The sequence below is a fragment of the Sebastes umbrosus genome, chromosome 7 (genome assembly GCF_015220745.1).
Source record: "Sebastes umbrosus isolate fSebUmb1 chromosome 7, fSebUmb1.pri, whole genome shotgun sequence".
In the NCBI taxonomy this organism is placed as follows: Eukaryota; Metazoa; Chordata; class Actinopteri; order Perciformes; family Sebastidae; genus Sebastes; species Sebastes umbrosus.
In genome coordinates this window covers 17,665,901-17,689,560 of record NC_051275.1, presented here as the reverse complement: position 1 = coordinate 17,689,560, position 23,660 = coordinate 17,665,901, and the positions used below count along the sequence as shown (strand labels likewise).

Here is a 23,660-nt window from a genome sequence, read left to right as displayed (position 1 = left end):
CCTTCTCCCTGTGTGTAGTTTGTGTTTAAGTCAGAGGCCCACGGCTTCAGGACAGTTCACGAGGAGCTGGCTAAGGGGATGACCTTTGATCTGAAGAGCAATGAGCAAGCAGCTGTCAGGAATGTCCTGAAGGTTTGTCTCTCTCCTCATTTCCACTCTTATGTTTATTTATTCTATAAACTTATTATTTTTAATTATGGAAACTGTTGTTTATGCCTCTAAGGTCCTAAAGGAAAGTAAATCAGTGCAAAACTCTAAAACAAAATCATGTGTGCATCCGCTGTTTCCATGCTGGATTAGACGGATAAATATTGGAGCGAGATTGACCTTGCTTTGACGTCTCCTCATTTCAGTTCTCCTGGTTCTTCTTTGAGCTGATTGTCAAATCCATGGCCCAACATCTGGTCGACGCTGACAAAGTAAAGGTAAGGAGGCACACTCCCACTCGTCTCCCATACATCAAGTTGTTTAGCCTCTTCTTATTCTCGGTTCAGTATAGCTCCTTTGCATTTGTATAATATGACCTGGGACACAGTGCATGATTCTGTTATGCTGGCTCCGTGTCCCCACAGCTTCCGAGGCCCCAGCGTTTCCCCTCATCCTACCTGAACCGCTTGGAGACGCTGGTGGAGACGGTGTCCGAACACATCTTCTGGAAAAACAAAGACCTGGCAGAAGAGACGCGCTGTGCCAACTTAGCTGTGGCAGCTTTTGTCAAGGTAGGATGACCATTTGTCCCACTTTACGAGGGACTGCACAGCATTTGTATCCCTTGTCCCACATATTGAGATGATGTCCCACATTTTCATTGGCTTTAGTTTTCAAAAGTCAAACCACTGCAGGACAGACGCTTTTTTAAAATCTGGCTTTTATCCAATAGCTGTGAAGAAAATAGGGAAGGCTGTCATCACAGGGCTGTGTTTGATGTCAAACTGCGCACACATGGGTCAAGTGCAGGTTAACATTTCAACGTCTTTACTACGCCATGCCCAACGGAGAAAATTGGGAGTCACCGCAAAATCAGAAACTATGCAGATTTAGGCGGAATATGATGGAAACTACCACAAAGAAAAGGAAAAGCAGCTACAACAAAGACTGTGAAACTACTTATAAGTATTTATATTATGGTGGAAGGCAATTCTCAGAGTTTTTTGGGAAATTTGCCAGTTTTTTTTTCAATTTCACACAGGGAGGAATACAACATGAAGCGACACAGTTCATGTGAGTCTCACAAGAAACTTGCGGCTCAAAAAGAGATGTCCCAATCTATGGATGCATTTGGGCAAAGCATAGAGATGTTACAAGATAAGGGGCAGAATAGAAATGTTTATTATTTAAGTTAGATAGACATTATATCAAAATTGTAGACTACCTCTCAGCCACGGTAATGTGTCCCACATTGTCCCACACAAACATAGTCTTTGTCCCACATTTGTTGGGATCTATGTCAAGGTGGGAGCAATATGTGTTGACTCATGGATTTAAAGTATAATGTTTAACATAAAGTGTGTAAACTGTATTAAAACTGTAATAACAGTCTGCAAAACCGATGTGTCTCTCACTGTTTTATTAGCTGATGTCTCTGTCTGTCTCTCTGCAGCGTTGCTTTACTCTCATGGACCGAGGCTTCACATTCAAACTGATTAGCAACTACATAAACATGATCACTGCTACTGACAGCAAGGTAACAATAACTGGAATTAAATGCAGGTTCCATGTGCAACTAGACACGTATACACAATGCAATAATATCTTGTTTTTGTGTCTGATAGGTCTTGTGTGAGCGGAAATTTGAATTCTTGAGAGAGGTGTGCAACCACGAGCACTACATTCCTCTCAGCCTGCCGTTACCCTCAGCTCGCATCGCAGGTAAGAGCCCGAGTGAGTCGTACCCTGTAGTTCAGTGTGGTAACTATCATACATCGAGTAGCTCTCACTCTCATTTGTCTATTAACACTCTGTCTTTCTCTCTTTCTCTTCCTGTCATTCCCTCTGACTGTTTGTCCATATCAGACCATTCATCCCCAGAGCCACAAAGCACTCATGGTAAATATGTTAACTCATTCCTTTGTAATGTTGTGTGTGTGTGCTACAGTGGTATGATGATAATGAAATTCATGGGAAACTGGCTTGTCACATTATTTGCTCACTGTAACCAGATTTTTATTCAGAAAAGGATTAATTAACTCCCTGATGGAAAGTAAATATTGGTACAAGCATTATTTAAATCATGTGCAGCTCAGCTTTAAAGTGTGAATCTTTTATGCTCTCTCCTCAGCGTCCGTGCCCGAGTACAACCTGACCGGAGAGTTCTGCAGGAAGCACTTCCTGACCGGCTTGTTGCTACGGGAACTGGGACTGGCGCTCCAGGACGAGCAGGACCTGAGACACCTAGCCTTGGCCACCCTGAAGACTCTGATGGCTAAACACTCTCTGGATGCACGCTACGCCACCAAGGTAGCCACAACACATGTTTACATGGGAGGACACTAAAAAGCATGAACTAATGAGTCACAAGCTCACAGTAGAAATTCTTCTTGTGTGACTCACACATACACACTGACATGGGATTGTTCGTAGCAGCTGCGAGCAGCAGAGACGATGTTCTAATGGATGCTGGGAGGTGTCCAGATCAGATGGAGTCAGTAATCTGCTCTCTGTTAAACAGAACCAAATACCGCCAACCACATCACAACAGCAGGGCTGTAGTCAAGACAAAAAGCAAATGTGTGCCAAATAAAAGGAAAATCATGTTTCATAAAAGGCCACTTGGCAGGACATATTAAATGTTATGTAATAGACTGTTGAGATTTTTATCATAAGTTTTGCCAGGATGTAAGAGGACTTTGCAAAACATATTAAATGTATCATTTCTAGCTTTCTACATAAAACAGCATGTTGATTTGTTGGGGTATTACAAGATAACTAGAGTAGTACCCGTTGAAAACATATGCCTGTTCAGAACGGGCTGGATGCTTGGCCTGTGATGTTGCTGCTTGCATCTTTCTCAAGAACCGCTCATCCAAACAACTTCACACTCGACACTGCGCTTCCTTCGGTCCTGAGCAATACACCTGCCGTGACATAGTTGCGTCACACACCCAAGTCGCCGCTAGTCACGGTCAGAAACATTAGTGAAATACACTTAGCGGAAGTAATTTCCATATAGGTGTATTAGTCGCCTGCTTTGACATAATCACTGCCATTTTTAATGTAGAGCATGGATTTATGTAGCCGAGGTACAGTATTTTGCTGGCGGTAACGTTTTTTGGCGGAAAGACACACCACTCCCGATTCCCGATTTTGCTTCCAGTTGGCTATCCGACTCCAGGGAAGTTTTTGGTTGTAAAGTCAACTGCCATCAATGAGCCACTGCCGTTTGGAGCTCGTGCCCATTCGGAACGGGCTGACTGCTCGGCTACCGGTAGCCTCCTGGTATTGCTGTTTGCAGCGTTGTCGGGGGCTCGTGCCCGTTCAGAGCGCCCTGAAGCCCCGCCGCCCCCGCTGCTGTACGAAGTGCTGTCTGTGTGCTTGTTTATTCAAAGTTTATTAATATTAAGAATAAATTCGACACTGCACGTCCTTGGGTCCCCCGCAATACACTCGCTAAGTGTGAAGTCGATCGAATGAATGGTTCTTGAGATATGCATATAACCCACAGGCAGACAGTGATTCCTTGCTTTATAGTTAGATGCCACTGGATGTAGAACAACATGCACAAATCTTTTAAATGCGATACCCCCTTTCATTGGCTGCCCTTCCAGGAAAAGCAGGCCAGAATTGCATCTCTCTACCTGCCTCTGTATGGCCTGATCCTGGACAACATGCCCCGATTCTTCCTCAGGGACCTCTTCCCCATCTACTTCACTTCTAGTGACCAAGTAAGAGTCCAGATGAAAGATGAAATGATTGATTGGCTGTGTGCAATGTCATACATTACTGCAGTGTTTGAAGGTACATAACATTGGTCTTATTTTCATAGGTTATGACAACATGTTACCTGCTGAATCTCAATGATTTCAGGGATGTAGATTCTTCTAAACACAATTTGACACCAGCTTACTTTACTTCTTCTTCAGCTGGACAAATGTTTTACCATTCTTTGCAGCAGAGGCTCTCATCCTTAGATTTTATAGGTTTACAGATAGTGACTGCAGGAATACTACATAAAGTATTGCTGGATACTGTACATGTTGCCTTTCTGTCTCTGTCTGTCCTCTTCCATTTGATTTCCACCAAACTGTAAACAAATTTGTCATGGATACTGTACATGAATCATCCTGCAAGTTGAGCTGGAAGTACAGACGATTATATGAAAACATTAATATTATATAACTTAATGTGAAACTTTGAGTGTTTACTTTCATTATGAAATAAGTAAATTGGATTATTTCAGTTAAATATTAATTAGTTAATCTTTTTGGTAAGAAAACTGCATGAAACTTGTGTTGCTTGCCTTCATGGATGCTGTTATAAAGTTGCGTCTGAAATCTTTGCAATTCTAATTCTTATAATTTATAGAAATAATAGCCTGGATTATAAATGAATAAGACTCAGATGGTTTAAATGTGTCTTCTCCCCTGTCTGCACCCCCACCAGGGCTCTCGTGACGACCTCAGTGTAGGAGGAGTAGTGGCGGGAGGGGTCGGAGGGGTGATTCCTGTTACTCGCCATGGCAACTCTGTAGATGCCTCCTTTTCCAAAGAAGTGCTGAACTCCATCACAGGTAAAAGGGCATCACATGCTTGTATGTAGCTGTCTGTCTATTTCCAGTGTCTGTATAAAAAGGTGTGAATGAGGACATTGATGCTGACACCCCCCCCCCCCCCCCCCCCCCCCCCCCCCCCCCTCCCCTCCCTCCCCCTCCACCAGCCTTCTCATCTTTGGCAGTTGCCACGGGTAACCAGGCCGACTCTCGGGGTTCTCTGATCAGCGTGGACTCCAACCCTAGCAACAGTGACAGGAACAGTGAGAAGATGGACGGATGTGAGAAGGTGAGAGAAGAGAAGAGTCAAACAGACATCACCTCCTGTGTTATGACACGTCCCTTTATGGTCTGTATTTTTGACTCTGACAGAGGAGTGGCAAGCAGATCTGTCGAAAGAACTTAAATCGTTTAGATACATTTATTGTGTGTGTTTGATATATACTGTGCATCTTCCTCGTTGTGAGTCATTCATGATAAAGTCTACATTATATATGGATTTCTGAAAGAGGAGTATGCAGAAAACAAACGTCCATTGGCTTCTATTTTAGACCACTGATGGTGAACAAGTGGACTCAGTACACTACTCTAATATCAGCTAAAGAAGCTGAACTTGGGGCGTCCTGCTGGTCTTGGACCTTTGTTGTACGTTGTCCCCCGTCTCTCTCTCTCCTCACTTCCTGTCATTTCTTTATACTATCTATGTAATAAAGGCAAAGAAATGGCCAAATAATACTTAAAAAGAAGAAATACTGCAGCCCCCACTACCACCACCCTGAGATCATTCTGGCTAGACACCAAAAAAGTTAATTAAAATAAAGAATTATATTTCTCGTATTTCATTTACAAAGTGAACTGTCTGGTCATATACTCTGTAAATTTAGTTCCCGAACATGAAGGTATAAATTATGTTTCCAAACTGTCTCCACATATCCTATAAAAATAAAATTTTGGCAGGGACCTGCTGAAACCTTTATTCATGTTGGCCTGAAAGTTGTACAATTGAATCTGAAAATACAACATCAGCTTGTAAAATACCCATTATATCTCAAGTTTCCCTCCAGGTTGCTAAAAGCCACATATTCGCATAAGAAAACACTGAGGAAACGACCTCAGTGTCCACAACACTAACAGTATATCTCTGACTGTATTCCTTCTGGATGTTTCTCCTCAGTTTGCACGGCCGCAGTCCCTCATCGGCTACGGTTCTCGCTGTGACAAACTGGACCAGGCGGAGACCCGCAGTCTCCTCATGTGCTTTTTGCACATAATGAAAACCATATCTGAGGGTAAGAAATGATACAAACATGTATACAGAGGATTCACACAGTCCAGTCCAGAGCTTTGTTGAATTGTGTTTGTAAATGCTATGTTATGGGTTATTATATTTACTATTATACTACATGTGATCAACTGAGGCCCAGAAGATTTAGACAATAGTTTTGTTTTTCCCTTTATTGAATTATTCTATTACAGCGAACACAATATATCTGCATTTTTTTTGTAGTTTAAAGGCGCTTTATTCGATATCCAGAGCATTAATAGAGCATCAAACAACTATGTAAAGATATAAAGGAGTAATATCTACCTGAGCAGAGAATGAAGTCGCTCTCCCTCTGTGTGTGTTGTAATCCGAGCTTCTCCGTGCTTTGTTGACATCGCCGGGCTGGCCGTGCTTGCTTTTAGTGCATGTTCTTACATGTGAGCGTGCCCCACTGGTTAGCTCACAGCCACCACTCTGCACTGCTCTCATACGGCTGTTACAGCTAATAACGCCGTCCCAACCAGTGGCGCCCTTGCCGAAGCGTAGCGCCCACCCTCTTGTCCCCCCCCCGAGGTTAACACTGTTAGCTCTGTCAGCACTGTTGCCGTTAATTTCACTGTTAGCACTGTTAGCTATAAGCCACTAGCTTAGCTGTCGCCATGTTGAGAGCCATGTGGAGGCAATAGAAATGCTCCCAATCTCGCATTTAGCACCTTTAAAACATGATTTATTAGTAACTTTTTGACCCTTGCCTGTTTCAATCACTCCAATACAACTTCAGCATAACAATACTGACTTTATGAAAATTTGCTTTGGCTCTTGTCTGGTAATATGCCTTGATATGTGATATGATGTCTTTTGCTTCCTGTTTCCAGATGTGCTGGTGTCCTACTGGCACCGGGCCATTCACCAGGAGATCTCAGACTTCTTTAACATCCTGGAGTAAGTGCTCTTCTTTTTTTCATGGCATGAGTATTACCACGTCTCCTTTTAGGCTGACTAGTGATACTGTGCACAGAGAGAAACAGACAGGGGATGGGGGACAGGAGAATGAGAGGAGAATAATGTAGCCAGAAGGGAACAGATGAAAGTAATGACACAGCAAGAGAGAGAGAGAGAGAGAGAAGAAAAACAGACTGTAATTCCAACGAGAGCTCCCTCTCCACCGAACAGTGCAGTTAATTAACTGCCTGTTTCCTGTTTGTGTCAGCATCTAGACTTTGCTGCTGCAACTCAGTTTGATCACATGCACTTCGTTTGTCCTGTGTTCTTAACTTACAAAACACATAAAAACAAGCAAACCTTCACCCAAGATATTATTGCATTTTTCCCTTTCCTTAGGCTGTGTCTTCAGCACTTCAGGTTCCTCGGAAAACGCCACATAGCCAGGTGAGTGCACGCTCCTCGCTGCCAGGTCCACATGCATTTATTACAATGCTGCGTATATGGAAACAGCTTATTAACTCAACATACATTCCGCAGCCAAAGGTTGTAACACCCCCACCCGCAGAATACATATAATCATGCACACACACACACACAAATGCACAATGTCGCCACGCACACACAGACATGGGTGCGAACACACACAAATAAATGAATCAGACACAGTCAGGCAGAAATACTAATATGTGTTCTGTATGCATGTGCACGCTCAGGGATGAGCTTCAAGAGGGGAAGAGGTAAAGGGGGGGAAGAAGAGGAAGAGAGGGGGAGGGGGAACTCCTGGATCTCGCTTGTTGAGAGAAAAGCACTGCTGGATATTGTACTGTAGTAGTTGGCCAGCACAGGATGGGGGTTGTTATCATGTGTGTGTGTGTGTGTGTGCGCTTACTGGAGCTGAGCCATTGGCACCGCCAGACTCCTCCATCTTCTGGTTCCTCCCAGCTAATTAAATTAGCTCTCTTTTTCCTTTCAGCAATAAGATGCTGAGATGTAAGCCAACAAAAGGCTGGGAGAGCACACTGCTTTACTGTGTGTGGAGGCATTAACAGAATAAAGATAGCTGGAAGCCTCGCTAGCGCTCTCAGACGCAGTCGAGCCCGTCTGGGGCTTCTAGCTACTTAACATTCGTCTGTAATACCAGGCCATGGGGGGATTCACAGTCTTACGCCTGTGTCTGTCTCAGTGTCTCTCTCTCTGTTAGCTCTTTGATGCCTGGCTGAGTCAGTGTGGGCACCCATTGAAGTTCAGGAGAGATGAATTACACTAGCAGTGTGTAGCCAGCCAGCAAGCTATAGGAGGACAGTCAGTCAGCCAGCCTATCCGGCTACAATCAGTCATTGAAGCCCCTGCTGAAAACTTTCCAGTCAGAAAAAAGAAACAGCCTTAGGTATTATCAAATTTCATTGACAGTAGCCTGGCAACATAAGCAAACAACTCCACACCTGTCATCAGTTTGGTTCAAATGTTGCTAAATCCTGATTGGTGCATGGATGTAGTATGTGACATCACCGTTTTACAGAAACCTATAATGTCAAATAACCAAAACTGTTCCAAATGTTGAAGAAAGTCGTGTGTTCATAGTCTGTACATAAAGATGGCTCCACTTCCTCCCACCGTACAAAAGTGAAGCCAAAATATCCCGTGTAGGGGAGCGGCCATCATGAGATTTTGACATCATTTGGAGCCAGAGTCTGTGCAGTAGTGCTGGAGGGTGCTGGTATCAAGGTCCCGTCCAGATACCCGCCCGAGGCAATCACGAGCCGAGCAGAGCCGCAGTTTGCTAGTGTGATCCACCTAGCTGCTACGTTAGCATCATGGTAGCTGTTTTGCTAGAAAGATACAACTAGACTACATTCATGATCATGTTCTGTTACACAGACTTGTGACAGTTATGGAAAGTTAAAGTTACATCTCCTCTCTCGTTCAATTCCCGAGCCTTCGGCGCCGCAACTACTTTGAGCAGCTGTCAATCACAGCTGTCAATCATGACGTCTCAGCCCCTTTTTATAGCATCAAATAACTAATTAAAACCAAACTTATCAGAAGAAATGAACACTTGAACAAACATCAGCGTGATAAAAACATCCTAAAATGACAGAAACCATCTTTGTGAAAAAAAATTATTTGATGTGTACTTTAATTTTTTTAGTTTGGCCCATGTCCCATCCGCTAACATGGAGGGGGCGGGATTTATGACCTATACTGCAGCCAGCCACCAGGGGGCGATTGAGATGTTTTGGCTTCACTTTTGGGGGAGCTGTCATGTCGTCCATCTTTATAGACAGTCTGTTGCTCTTGTATGGTTCCAACACTCAGAAGCTGATTGAGAAAATAGGTTGTCAGGGCCTTTAAGGTAGCCAGTGCTGCAGTTTAATCTCAGAAATTCCTTTAATTTATCCTGTTTCTGTCTGTGTTTGTGCAGGGAGCCTCACTTCCTTTATTTAAGCCACATTTTAGACTTTAGCTAAGATACAAACACACACTCATGCACACGCACAACATACACTACATGACACAAACCAATGACGATGAACTGTTATGTTTTCTCCATGTTCGACCTTGCTGTTGTAGTCTCTCCACCACAGTGCCCCTCCCCCTCTGTGCATGCTGCAGCTGTCAGTGTGACTGCACATTTATTGATGTTCTGTTGCATCAAGTAACCCTCTCTGTATTATGCTGTATTATTCATGCATGTTAGTTTTGTTTTGCTCTTTACATCCTGTAAAAACATTTGCCTCATTGATGTTGCATGTCGACCTCGTAGCCCTCTATCCCTCCACGCCCTGCTGCTTCATGACTGGCTGGACTCCACCTGCTGCTTATAATGAGCTCCGAGGCAGCTGCGTTGATTGGCTTACACAGTAGTTGTGTCCTCTTTCTTTTGGATGGCCGAGGCACCATGTGCTCTGTGTAGACTGGCCGATTCGAGCTTCATTTAAGCATCATGAGAACATGATACGTTAAACATCTGTTTGCAACTAAGCTGATTTGCGGCGCAGCTTAACTGTCTATTCGTTTCATCACATCTACACATCCTTGTCTCCTCGCTGTCCACTGTTAACGCTGTGCTCCAGCCTCTATACTCTCCACTAACACTCTCCCAAGAGTTGATATAACATTTACACGATAGTGTACTAATGGCAAACTAAAACCATTGACTCTGCTACGCCACTAACCTTTCCATCTGGCTGACCTCCCTCTTTATGATCTTTCTCTCTGACTTTAGCCGCTCTCATCACGCCAAGGTCAAATTGGAGATCCTGTATGCTTTCAGCCTTACAGGAATACAATGTGACCTAGTTGCTAAAATACATACAACATGGTCACTAATATAGTATTGCAAAGTGTTTACATTTACACTATAATGTCCATTTTCTTTATTGATTGCAGGCATGCTCAACTATTAGCATGTCACACATTATAGGTAATATAACTGACTAATGATGGACACTAAACAATGACGGTCTCAACTAAACTAACTAATGCTAGCTTTGATGTGATTGGCTCGTGAACAGGAAGCTAGCAGCGGCAGTAAAGCTGGCCCAGTCCACCCAGGCCAATGGCACCCTGAAGGGCTCTAACCACCCCTCCCAGTCCTCAAGCCTCTTCCCACAATGGTAACCACCCTCCACCAGGAAAACACTGAGTAAAACTATTTAAAGAGTCTTTGGTTACTGACATTGTTCTTTTAATGCTAAAAGATGTCTGGTGATTGGTTCAATAGCAAGAAACTCCAGACTATTTGAATACAACCTACAACAACACTTTAGTTAAATACATTCTTGTCCTGTGTATATTCATCATTGATGTGACCACCGTGTGTTTCCATGTACTGTAACTGTAACTGTGTTCTCAGCATGCCCCTCCTCATACCCGCGGTGTTTGGTGTAATTTGTCTCTGTACTCCCATGTGTTATTAATAGACTCCCAATAACAGCATGTCCTCGGGACATGGACGCCATTTATATTTACCTGCCTACTAAAAATGTGCAAAATCTATATAGAGGTTTGACCTACGGTTTAGTAGTACATTTACTGCAGTGTAATTTAAACAAGTATCAGATAAAATGTGTTATTGACACCAACTGCTGATCCCTGCTGTTGCCTCCAGGATGGCGTCATCTGGAGGGGAAGGTCACCGGCACGCTCGCTCCCAAACCATGCCCATCATCAGGGGCAAGAATGCTCTCACCAACCCCAAGCTGCTGCAGATGATGGAGACAGGTACTGTAACACACACACACATTTTGGCTGAGATGAATGTAAAGTTACTGAGATGGATTTGAGTTAATCATATCTGATTGTGTTTCCAGATGGGAATATTCAGGATGGGGACACCCTGAGTCCTACAGACATCGAGGCAAACTTGTCCACAGAGGTGTCCCTCACTGTGCTGGACGTACTGGAGCTCTTTGTTCACCATCACAAGGTCTGAAACTGCAGTTCACATCACTCACTTACTAGTGTGTCATCTATTTTCTTTTCTTAAGGGGAATCTATTTCACTCAAAATCAGAATACTTTATTGAGCCCGGGGGGGGGGGGGGGAAATTGGGACGTTGCAGTTGCTCTTATATAAACATAAAGAAATGTAAGAAAATAGAAATAAAGGAGTAAGTAACATGAAAATTCTGTACATAATTCTACAATATATAACACAATATATGTAGAGAAATATAAGTAAATGATAGACTATGAAATGAGATTATAAGAAAATATGTAAAAATGTGTGCATTAAAGACAAACAATATATAACATATAACCACAGTGCAAATAAGTAAATACAAAATGCTGAGAAGTGGGATCTATTAAGTGTGTTAAATATAAATGCAATTATAGTATAAATATGAATTAAATACAAATATTTCTTGAAAATGACAGTATAAATGCTTATAAAATAATGTTTCATTAATATTATGAGGTTAAATCTGAGCTCTGGGCTCAGTTTTTGGATTTGAAAATTGCATGTAAATGCGTACAAATCTGTTTAAATGTGTGGCTTTTGCACCATTTTTAAAGGTTGTATAATCACACTTATTTCCTATTCCTCTGGCTCTATTTCTCCGTAATACACTCCTTGTCAAAAATCAAATAATAATGTTACATTTTGGCTTTTGTTACTATAAAACTGAACAGGGAGTTTTCAAATCAGATTTTTATTTCTGTTTCTTCAAAAACATAAACAAAAAATTAATTGTCATATCTGCCACCATTATTCTGGTGAACAAAATAAAATCTACAAACTTTTTTGTCCAAATAAAATTTTCGTGGATGAGTAGGCTCCAGAATTAATTGCAATATAAATCAAGCACATATTTATTGCACATTGTAAAAGCCAGTGCTACTCTACTGCCACCTGGTGGCGAAGAAAACTGCCTTTCATTTAGAAAAAAAAAGCTGCCTGTTGAAACTTTGACAGTAAAATGTGCTTTTCTTCTCTCATCCATCCACACAGAAGCAGCTGTTGCTGGACGAAGGACAAAATGTACTGATGAAGAAGGTGCTGGACACCTACTTGCTCTTCTTTCAGATCAACCAATCAACTGCCACTCTACGGCACATCTTCGCTGGACTCAGGCTCTTTGTACAAAAGGTCCAGCGAGCTCCATGTAAACATACAATGTCTAAGTGAGGATTCAAATTGTTTCTCTTCATGTGTGGTTTCATCTTTATCTCTCTCTGTACATGTAGTTCCCCAATGCATTCTTCCAGGGTAAGGCAGACCTGTGTGGCTGTCTGTGCTACGAGATCCTCAAGTGCTGTAACCATCGCTCCAGCTCCACCCAAACGGAGGCAGCTGCCCTGCTGTATTTCTTCATGAGAAAAAACTTTGAGTTCACCAAGGGCAAGTCAATAGTCCGCTCGCACCTGCAGGTCAGTGAGACCAGATATCATTTTAGTATTGTGAATCACGGTTGGTCGATTCATGACATTGTCCTCACCCTTTACTACTCCTTCCATTTCAGGTTATCAAGGCCGTGAGCCAGTTAATAGCAGACGCTGGCATCGGAGGCTCGAGGTTTCAGCAGTCCCTGGCTATCATCAATAACTTTGCCAACGGAGATGCACCACTCAAGGTAGAGCAGGTTCTAAGGTTATATATCACAGCTTTATTATCATCGAGTAGGATGTATAGTAGTAGTTAATTATACTTTTGTACTTCAGATAATGAATGTTCATAATACTGTTTCTGCAGAACACTCCATTCCCTGCTGAGGTGAAGGACCTGACCAAACGGATCCGGACAGTCCTGATGGCCACAGCCCAAATGAAGGAGCACGAGAAGGATCCAGAGATGCTGGTGGATCTTCAGTACAGTCTGGCCAACTCCTACGCCAGCACCCCCGAGCTTCGGTGCACCTGGCTGGAGAGCATGGCTAAGGTTCACGTCCGCAACGGCGATCTCTCAGAGGTTATAAATGTTTCAGAAACTTCAAAAAAATGCCTTTTTTTCTTTTTTTTTTAAATGAAGTATGAATTAAATTTGATGGTAATGTGTCTTAACTTTCCCATCAGGCCGCCATGTGCTACATCCACATCTCAGCCCTGATTGCTGAATCGCTGAAGAGGAGAGGTCAGTGCACAAATGCTGCTGCTTTTGACTTTGCAGCATGGTTTGCGTGTGTTCACGTATTGCTGCTAAGGTGTGCATCTTTGCAGATGTGGATTGTCCGATCACAGCCACCTTTCCGTCAATCAGCCAACCTCTCTTTCTCTCTGCTAACATGGTCGTCGCAACTCTCTGCAAATTACTACTTAAACTTTCAGGCATCAGTCCTTCATCTCATCATGGGGGTTGATGTGTATGCTTGAAAGTGAGCACGCTGGAGTGTGTCTTTGTGTGGGGGAGATTAATTAGGAACTTATGGGTGAATAAAGATGGATTGCCAACTAGTTGTATAGATTTGTCTTTGCATCCAGATACCCTTCCCATTCACGACTTCTAGTAGGAATAGAGATTGATGTCTACGCATTTCGCTGTGCTGCATGTCCCTCTATCTGCAAAGCTTTTTGTTCTTACGTGTGCTTCCTCATTCAGACTGCAGCATGTGTCTATCTTTCGCTGTCAGGCATCTTTTCTAATGCACTGAGCCTGTGTGCTGATAGCTAGCACAGCATGCAAGCAGCTCAGCTGATTCGTGAGCTTTGTCCTTGAGCATAAAAGGCAAAAGCAAGTTGGATTTTGTAAACCTCGTCCTCCTCCTCCTCCTCCTCCTCCCCTCCTACCAAACAGGCTACTGGAGAGCTGACAAGGCCAGGATGTCCAGTGTGTCCCCTGAAGAAAGCCCTGTCTTTAACTGTAGCTCCTTACTAACTACCTCCCGAGATCAAGACAGTGAGTGTGTGCGCCTGGGGCCCGCTGGGTGGTGGGGTTGGAAGTTCACAAAATATGGATGGAGAGACGAGGGAGTGTGGGAGGGAGTGGGTGTGCACTGACATGTTTAAAACAACTGAGTGGACGGTGTTGACAGGTGGACATGGTTTGGATTGAAGGTCGTCAGGTCGCCAGTTCAAATCCTCACCACTCCGGTGTTGGATAAGGTTTCTCTACTGTGTATTATATTCTGCAGTTAAATATTTTGATGACCTCTGTTCTTGCCTTAACGATATGAGATCATGTCAGGTTATCACTAATTATACCATGGTGTGGGTGAATACTCGATTCTGATTGGCTGCAGGGTGTCCATTAATTCCTGATAATGTACACCTACTAAGTAGTTCCAGTGAAACTGTCTGTTCACCGTTCTAAATGAATGCGCTGGCTACAAAAAAAACATCTGAATCTTATTTACAACAGAGTATAACAATAGGCTGACAGTTCACATGACCTCTCATTTGTTCGTGAAACTTTTGATACTGATCTGGGGACAATGACATGGCTAGATAGATAGCTAGTCTTGTTGTTAAACATACGGTCAGTTATATTTACTGTTTTTCAACCGTATGCAAAGTTATTGACTTTGAATCCTGCTAGTAAAAACACCTCGTCAGGCATTATCCCTTAACTGACTTACTGTCCCTGTTTGACCCTCACTGTCCTTCACTCAAGTCTCACTGGATGAGATGTTCAGTGTCACTGAGGTTTGATATGAAGCACGCTCACAATTTGAACACGTTTTTGATTTAGTCTGCAAAAATGGCACGACGTGTGAGGAATGCTGACGTGCCTTACATCTTGTATTTTGATACAAGAATGTTTGTGTGTCTGTATGTTAACAAGCTGAACATAACCGTAGGGTAAGTTGATATCTTTTTTTTACTTGCTAACCTGTCTTGATGTGTCACTTTCACTTGTTTGAAACCCCAGCGTCGTTCTCTATGGGCTGGGCAGCGTTTATGTGCATCAGCCCAAACGTCAAGGAGGAGGGAGCCATGAAGGAAGACGCTGGTACACAAGACACGCCCTATACTGAGGTCAGTGTTAGCCTTTGATTCTGACTGAACAGCGTGGTAAACAAGAGCTTCACAAATGAAACAAAGTAGCATTTCATGATCATAACCATTATTGCAAGTTTCAGAAGATCCCTGTTCAGTTTATTAATGTCCCATTGCGGTCTTTCTCTCTAACATGCTTCTTGCTGTGCTGTGTGTGTGTGTGTGTAGGACACTCTGGTGGAGCAGCTGGAGCTGTGTGTGGACTACCTGTGGAAATCAGAGAGATACGAGCTCATCGCTGACATCAACAAACCTGTGATTGCTGTCTTTGAAAAGAGAAGGGATTTTAAGGTACCTGTTAACCCCTCCACTCTTTGTGTGTGTGCATATTGAGCTCAGTTTGACCTTACATGCGTGTTGGTGTGTGACCACAGAGGCTGTCAGAGCTGTACTACGACATCCATCGCTCCTACCTGAAGGTCACTGAGGTGGTGAACTCGGAGAAGCGGCTCTTCGGTCGCTACTACCGTGTAGCTTTCTATGGACAGGTGAGCCACCACTTCAGTACTGCAGACAGCACACTCTTACATGGGAACGTATGTACACGCACATTGCTTATGCCGCAGCAGAGCAACAGATTTGACAGACAGAATTTAGTATTCAGTGTTTCTGTATACCAAACAAATAAATGTACTGGTCCAGTAGGAAGACAAAAAAGATCTCTGTGTCTCTGCAAAACAAAACAAACAAAACTATTTGCATTGCTAGATGCCACCGAGGGTAATTGCGGAAAATGTTTCTTGTACTTTAGGTGAACTAATTCTTTTGAAATGGTGAAAGCATATTTGATATAACAGGTGAATTATCTTTGGATCCCTGGCTTTGTCTGTGTGAAGAAGAAGCTGAGCAGATCGGGCTTGTTTTTTAAGAACCTGGATCCTTGACACAGTTTCCTATTTGCTAATGAGGGGATCATATTTCCACGCAGGGATTTCAGAGCTCTGCTGAAGTGAGGAAAGGATTTGAGAAGCCGATAATGAGAATATGAAATCTTCTCACTATTGTTATAAAAGGAGGAGAGAGACGCAATGTCTCATCAGTGAGGCACGGAAAGATAACGACACCAGATTTATTTTACTGAGTCAGTGTCCTTAATTTCACTGTCTGCTCTTTTCTTCCTTTTTTTATTATATTCTATATCAAGATTGCGGTAAGTTGTGTATGTCTTTGATTTTCCATTTTCCTCAGTGCTAATCACTTTTACCTCTCTTCTCCTCCTTCTACCACGATTAACATCTGCTGCCCTCACACTTTTGAAGGGTTTGTGTCAAGCTTGCTGTGGTCCATTTTACTTCCCGTAATCTCCAATGATGAAGTTGTTTCCCCTCTAAACATTAAGAAGAGCTGGTGTCAAACAGCCACAGTGGACAGGAAGATAACTGTTTAATAAACCTTACCTCATTCACCTTTTGACATTTGCCTCCAATGCTGCTTTGAATATGACCTCCAAACTCTCCCATCCAGAACTTAACGCTTAGGGAACTTAACACGTGTTATGGCCTGTGTGTACAACCAGTGACTCAAGAATCCACCAGAGGGCAACATATAATAACACTGACATGGATACAGTTTGGAAAAGCAACATCTAAATATTAAACTTGCATTGCATACACACAAACTACCACACATGCATGTAATCGGCTTCGCTAATTAGTGTGTGCATGTGCGTGTGTGTGTGTTCTGGTAGGGTTTCTTTGAGGAGGAGGAAAGCAAAGAGTTCATCTACAAAGAGCCAAAGCTGACGGGGCTGTCGGAAATCTCCCAGAGATTACTCAAACTCTACTCGGACAAGTTTGGAGCCGATAATGTCAAGATGATCCAGGACTCCAATAAGGTAGGTGACAGAATTTGGCCTATTTAAGTTACTTTTTAAGACATTAAAACTGAATGATTTGCTTCGAAGTTATTGGTGAATTTGTGGACATAATTTCACTATTTCTTATTTTAACATTCTTTGAAAACAGGTAAATCATAAAGACCTGGACCCCAAGTTCGCCTACGTTCAGGTGACGTACGTGGTGCCCTACTTTGACGAGAAAGAGCAACAGGACAAAAGGACGGATTTCGAGAGACATCACAACATCAACCGCTTTGTGTTCGAGACGCCGTTCACTCTGTCTGGAAAGAAACATGGAGACGTGGAGGAGCAGTGCAAGAGACGCACTATATTGACCAGTAAGTATTTGTTCACCACTTTTCCCCACAGTGAAGAAAAAAAAAACACCTTACAGGAAACTTTAACGTAGAGTTGGTCTTACTGGTGTTTTTTTTATTTCTCTCTCTTCAGCAACTTCCAACTTCCCGTACCTAAAGAAGCGTATCCAGGTGGTGGAGCAGCAGAGCACAGAAATGAACCCGATTGAGGTAGCCATCGACGAGATGTCGCGCAAAGTCTCCGAGCTCAACCAGCTGTGCAACATGGAGGAGGTGGACATGATCCGACTGCAGCTGAAGCTGCAGGGCAGCGTCAGTGTCAAGGTGGGGATTCCCTCCAAAGTACAGATTTCTGGGTGAATTTGTGTGCTTTGTTTTGTCTCACCTGATCGTCCCTTCTCCAGGTGAATGCAGGGCCCATGGCCTACGCCAGGGCATTTTTAGAGGAGAAGAATGCCAAGAAATACCCCGACAACCAGGTCAAACTGCTCAAGGAGATCTTCAGGTAGGATTCAATGCACAGTTCAGTTTGTTTCCTAGCATTACAGTGTCTATGAACAACAATAATAAAATTCAACACCTTATAACAAGACTCAAAAATGTTATTATATGTCATGTTATTGCACATGGGAAATACAGTTCAACACATCTGTAGTTCCCTAGGTCAAGTTGCATCGGAAACCCTGCTGATAAAACAGCATATTTTATAAAAACATACCACACAATGTGAATACAAATAATGTTTTTTTTTAAAAAGCAACCAGGAAATCAAAATTTCAATAAAATTAAATCTAATAAGAAATTAAAGGAAAGGAAATAGTGAAACAAATCAGAAAAACTGTTATCTTGTTCAAAAGTGCAGTTGTGAATCATTAAAAAGCAACATTATGCCAGTGTTTAATTGCTCACACCCATCATGCCCAATTTATATAGTCTTAAATGCTTGTTTTAGAGCTAAATCTATTTTAATTGTGAATAAACACAAATCAACACCAATAATTGTTACAGCTTAATACATTTTCACAATGTTTAAGATAAAGATTCTACCCAGATGATTAAAGGTCAAGGTGAAGGGTGTAATAGTGACTAATCTTCCAGTAAGTCAAACTTTGTCAAAAATAGTTAAAAGTAAAACAAAAAACATTCATAAAAAACAGGAAAACTTTCATAAAGTTCAGTTCCTATTTGATTTTTGGTCCTATTGCACACTAGGATTTATAAATGTAACAATCTTCTTCAAAGTATAAAAAACACCCATCAAACCTGTTTATGATTATTAAGAAAATGATGTAAATAGTTTTTGACAGGTTTCTTGGAAAAAAATCCTCACCCAGGTCATTAAAGGTCAGGTTCAATGGCATGATTAATAATCAGTGAAACATGTGTTTGCCCCCTGCAGGCAGTTTGCAGAAGCATGCGGTCAGGCTTTGGATGTGAATGAGCGTCTGATCAAGGAGGACCAGCTGGAGTACCAAGAGGAGATGAGAGCTCACTACCGGGACATGCTGACTGAGCTGTCCGGCATCATGAATGAACAGGTCTCGCTATGAACGGACCAATGAGTGTCCAGACTTATGTTAATACCACATTTTATTTTATTTTCTATTCATTTGCATGGCATAATGAGCATCATCTCTTCCTATGCATTGTTTTCATGAGGCATTTTCATGTCACAGCAGCTTCTGTTTTTACTTCCTCTACATCTTTTCCAACTTTTCCTCTCATTACAGCTACAAAAACGTGTTCTTGCTGCCGGTACCTCATCTCTCTCTAACAGCTTTCTATCCACTCTTTCTAAGACCGGTATGTCATGTCGTCATATTCCCTCATAAAAGACATCTTGTCACCTCGCTACTTGCTTCATGTTTCTCCCATATGTCAGCCAATCTATCCAAGAGCCGAAGTCTCGATGCTAGATCTCCTTTTCAATTTTCCTGTTCCAATGCAAGCTTTTTTTATTCTTGCTCTTGTCCAGATTCCTCACACAAGACAACCAGGAACGGAACGACACAGCGCCTACTGAACGGCCAATAGACTCAAGAAATCCTTTGTGCCAGGGAGGACATTTTTTTTCCCATAAATGGCTTTGGAGTTCCAGTTTGAGCCTAAAAAAAGTGGCTCATTTTGCTTGTTTCTGACTGTAGTTGTTTCCTGCTGCAAGGAGCAGCAGGTTAGTGGAACTGTGACTGACGGTGAGTGTAGAGAAAACAAGGGAAGAAGTGTGTAGACTGTGGTCGTGATAGTCTGTAGTCCTGTCGTTGAACGTTGACTATCTGCAGTAGAGGCCAGGCTGCTCAGCTGGACTGTTAGCTACTGTTTGTTTTGGTTTTTAGAGACTCGATCCATGTGTCGTATGGATCCCCCCGCCGTGCTTACATACTGACAGACACACTCACAAACAAATACACACAGTGCATATGTTCACATGCACACAGCCTTCTCTCCACAACCCAGTCCCTTTAGAGAACAGTGACCTTACTGAGCTCGAGGTGCGTTCAGCTATATACATAACATATACTGTAGCTCTCTGGTGCATTTTGATGATGTTTTTACAATTTTTTTTCCCTTGGAATATCAGTTAAAAGTATCTCACGAGATCTTGTAAGATGACTAATGTGAAAAAAAAATTGGATTACAGTTTTTTTTAAACTAACGAAGCATCCGAAGAGTTGAACGCACCTCCGTTCCTGTTTGAATGTAGAGCAGCTCCACATTGCTTCTTTGTACCCTCGCTAACGTTCTGGAAATATCAGCTTGCCGATTTTCAAACGGAAACAAAAAAAAATATGTTTTGTAACATTTTTATGATTGAAATTGCATTGTTACTGTTATTATTTCCTGTACTGTTTTGAATTGTAAATAAGAAATATTAATATTTAAAAACGTTTGAAATGTTTTCTTTTTATAAAATATACAATATATAAATATTTGTTTAGCTGAATTTTAAAAAAAAGGAACAAAAAACTAAAGTTTTATGTATAACATTTAAAATAAAATTTTGTTAATGTCCAAAATTCAGGATTATACTTAAGTCATTTTCCACTTCATTCATTGTCCTGGTCTCAGTTTTGCTACAATCATGTGTCTTCTACTCTTTCATACATTGCACCTTTCCTCTCACTGTATCTCATGTTGCTCAGTCTGTAAATCCAGCTTTGAATGGGGTAAAATAGCTTTCTAAAATGAAATAGTGCCTTGGCTGCAGCTGTGCACAGCAGCCCCTCATATCCTGTCTATTGACTGAGTCAGAGACCAGGCAGCAGCAGCTAATTATAGATAATTGTGAGGTCCTTCACCTGGACAACAGATGGGAATGTGTGAAATAGCAAAGTCACACTGAAACAAAGAAGAAAATCACTTTTTGCCTTGGTCCATGGTGCACATCACATAATGGACAGCGGCTTTGTAAATCTTTAAATCCATCAGCTCCAGATACCAATTATATTGTTTCCAATTTTAACACATAGAGGTAGTAAAGGTTGAACCACCATTTGTCATGTGTGAAGCTGTAAATGTTCCCCTTTCATATAGTCATCCTGCAGTTGTACTCTGTGTTGTCTGTTTTCACATTTTCTTCAAGGAGTAAATGTCACTAAAGTAACTTTTTATATGCATCGGTAGCTGAAAAAGCTCAGTGCCAAAAAAGATGAAAAGGCTCTGCTGCATCAAAGCATCCAGATAAAAGAGGTCAGGGTTGTTTTTTGACAAGAAAAAAAAGGCATTTGGTTTTATGTCAACCTGTCATGTCATCTCACTACACCATCAATGTCACAGGGCCTGTGCTGCTGTGTTCACGAGGCATATTCATTGTTAGACAAGTGCATGCATTTTGTAAAGTTGTGGATGGTTATAATATATAACCTATATTTAACTAGAAAGTCACATTGAGATTAAAACCTCTTTTACAAGTTAGACCTAGCCAAGACAGGGTCAAAGAGCAGCATCCAACACATAACAAGACAACAACATTGAATCACGACAGCAACAATAGGTACGACAAACTACATTACATCATAAAGTGCATTAACAGGGCAGCGTGTTGGTCATGTGTTTGACTTTGTTTTGTTTTGTGCTTCTGCACTGATAGAAGGCACTTTAAACTGAAGCCATTTATGTGACCTAATATTATAACTGTTTTAGAGAAATACAAACTTCCGGCTTAAGTAAGTAGGAAATTTGCCAGAGATGATCATATAGACTAAAATGAACCAATGTTATAACCTCTGCATGCTGTATAAGGTACAATGATGGGTCCTGAAGCCAGAATTAGTGTGAGGCAAACAACCGAAAAATATGTTTTCTAAACAAATGTAGTGTGGAAACTACTCGGAAAGGCAGGATTATTGTTGCTGCACAGTAATCCTGCCTTAAATGAATTTGAAAAAGCAACAATCCTTTTGTTTTGGATCATTGATTTCTATTTCAAAGTCAGGGGGGTCAGAACAAATTCAGCACCCAAATGAATCCAAATGTGAGTCAGTTTGTTTTGATGTGGTGGAGCCGGGAGGCTCACGTCATCACGGCTATGTGTCTGTCTGTTGTTTTGGTCTCTCTGTTTCAGACTGTCTCTGTTCCGTTTACCCTGGAGCTCTGGTTTCCTTTGTGTTGCACATCTTCATTGTCGACTGTATTTCACTAGAACCATAACTGACAACAGGATATTACTGTAGTGTGTGAGCAGCTGAGATGCCATCTGGAGATAAGAAATTGTAAAAACAATGATTTTGGTTTTAATTGATAGCAGGGAGGAAAAAAATAACTATCTGTGCTTCTTTTCATTCACTTAATTAACTTATTTGCAAAATGTTGTATATTTTCCCTCTGGTAGACTTTGTTGTAAGTATGGTTTAATATGAAACTTTAATATACCATATTATAATTCAGATATTTTTTGCAAATTAGCCATATTTTTGTGATCAAAGTTATACATTGGATATTATTAACCCAAAGAATTGCATAATTTAAAAGAAAACATTAATTTAGAAAAAGAAAATTAAATAGAATAATAAATAAATATATATATATATATATATATATATATATAAATAATGATAACTCAACTAACCATATTTTTGACACTATATATTACATACAGTATTTTGTGTGTCACTGCTAGCCTGTTCTTAAATGACCCTTGGTGTAGTGTGTTGGAGCTTTGTCTGCAGTGTTATGGTCTGTTTGCCTTTCTGTAATTGCAAAGTGTAACATCTGTGGGTCCAGGGTAAAGCAGCTTGTTACTGGGGTATCCATAAGTCACTTCATACTTAAAGACAGTGCTGCAGCATTAACGAGTTACAGTAAAGTGTTGATTTATAGATGTCATCTTTCATCAAATAGGCATCTTCCAGTCTGAGTATTTGAAAGTAGAAAGAAACGTTATGATAAAATGTATTGTGAGAAGGCACCACATATACATTTTGTGGTTGAGGTTTCATTGAAAGTGAAATGACTGACAGAGAGCACTTTTCCATGGGGTCTGGTGTCCGTTTTTTCCAATAGTTGGGTATAATTACTGACCATGCAGAGAGCGAGCAGCAGAGTGGTTGTTTATTTATTGATGCTAAGCCTGGGGGTCGGGCTGCTGTGCATAAAAAGAGGTTAAGTGGCCCTGAACATGCAGCCGGTCGTAAAAATGTCTCACTCGTCTGTTTTTATCTCTGCCTGACAAGACAGCTGACACATTTCTATGTGTCTGTCTCTTCACTCTCCCCTCTGTGGTCGCACACCTGAGGTGCAGCAGATTGAGTTTCACTGACCTCCTACCTCTTCTTCACAAACTCCTTTCCTTCCAGCCGATCAGTAATTCTCCTCTCCTCTCTCGCCTCCCTCCCTCCCTCCCTCTCTGAGGCCTATTTTGTGAACCAGAAAGAGGGGGCCGATTGGGTTTCTCTCCTCTACAGACTGTCTCCCTCCCAGTGGCCTAGACTCTGGCGGGGTCAGGTTGCTGTGAGCCAGCAACACTCAGTCCAGGTCACAAAAAGTCTCAAACCTGCTACCTGGTGGCTCTTCTGGCAATATTTCAGATTTAATTGATATTATTTTAAAGTATGTGGGCTCCTCTTCTCATGTTGGAGTCAGACCAGCTACAGGTGCGTTCAGAGACTGTCTGCTCTATTCATAATGGGTCCACTGCAGCACCTGACCACAAACAATCCCA

The 23,660-nt window shown here is 41.8% G+C and overlaps 1 protein-coding gene across 14 annotated transcripts in view; it reads left to right on the top strand.

The window, feature by feature from the left end:
* dock10 (dedicator of cytokinesis 10) overlaps nucleotides 1-20,386 on the top strand; it is a 74,203-nt gene extending 53,817 nt beyond the window's left edge. For 6 of the 14 annotated variants that reach the window (XM_037775061.1, XM_037775060.1, XM_037775056.1 and 3 more), the window contains exons 26-57: nucleotides 19-132; nucleotides 354-425; nucleotides 573-719; nucleotides 1,601-1,684; nucleotides 1,773-1,881; nucleotides 2,014-2,046; nucleotides 2,279-2,457; nucleotides 3,765-3,881; nucleotides 4,600-4,726; nucleotides 4,873-4,994; nucleotides 5,880-5,994; nucleotides 6,845-6,911; nucleotides 7,311-7,358; nucleotides 10,430-10,531; nucleotides 11,026-11,138; nucleotides 11,228-11,343; nucleotides 12,369-12,506; nucleotides 12,605-12,787; nucleotides 12,880-12,990; nucleotides 13,110-13,325; nucleotides 13,430-13,487; nucleotides 14,148-14,249; nucleotides 15,222-15,328; nucleotides 15,518-15,640; nucleotides 15,724-15,837; nucleotides 17,037-17,183; nucleotides 17,314-17,524; nucleotides 17,637-17,827; nucleotides 17,908-18,008; nucleotides 18,903-19,041; nucleotides 19,234-19,306; nucleotides 19,479-20,386. In XM_037775061.1, coding sequence (XP_037630989.1) covers nucleotides 19-132; nucleotides 354-425; nucleotides 573-719; nucleotides 1,601-1,684; nucleotides 1,773-1,881; nucleotides 2,014-2,046; nucleotides 2,279-2,457; nucleotides 3,765-3,881; nucleotides 4,600-4,726; nucleotides 4,873-4,994; nucleotides 5,880-5,994; nucleotides 6,845-6,911; nucleotides 7,311-7,358; nucleotides 10,430-10,531; nucleotides 11,026-11,138; nucleotides 11,228-11,343; nucleotides 12,369-12,506; nucleotides 12,605-12,787; nucleotides 12,880-12,990; nucleotides 13,110-13,325; nucleotides 13,430-13,487; nucleotides 14,148-14,249; nucleotides 15,222-15,328; nucleotides 15,518-15,640; nucleotides 15,724-15,837; nucleotides 17,037-17,183; nucleotides 17,314-17,524; nucleotides 17,637-17,827; nucleotides 17,908-18,008; nucleotides 18,903-19,041; nucleotides 19,234-19,306; nucleotides 19,479-19,537 — 3,738 coding nt within the window. In that variant the 3' untranslated portion in view covers nucleotides 19,538-20,386. The remainder of the gene's footprint in view (nucleotides 1-18; nucleotides 133-353; nucleotides 426-572; nucleotides 720-1,600; nucleotides 1,685-1,772; nucleotides 1,882-2,013; nucleotides 2,047-2,278; nucleotides 2,458-3,764; nucleotides 3,882-4,599; nucleotides 4,727-4,872; nucleotides 4,995-5,879; nucleotides 5,995-6,844; nucleotides 6,912-7,310; nucleotides 7,359-10,429; nucleotides 10,532-11,025; nucleotides 11,139-11,227; nucleotides 11,344-12,368; nucleotides 12,507-12,604; nucleotides 12,788-12,879; nucleotides 12,991-13,109; nucleotides 13,326-13,429; nucleotides 13,488-14,147; nucleotides 14,250-15,221; nucleotides 15,329-15,517; nucleotides 15,641-15,723; nucleotides 15,838-17,036; nucleotides 17,184-17,313; nucleotides 17,525-17,636; nucleotides 17,828-17,907; nucleotides 18,009-18,902; nucleotides 19,042-19,233; nucleotides 19,307-19,478) is intronic. The other 8 variants (XM_037775069.1, XM_037775068.1, XM_037775057.1 and 5 more) reach the window with 7 other exon arrangements.
* The last annotated feature ends 3,274 nt before the right edge of the window (nucleotides 20,387-23,660 follow it).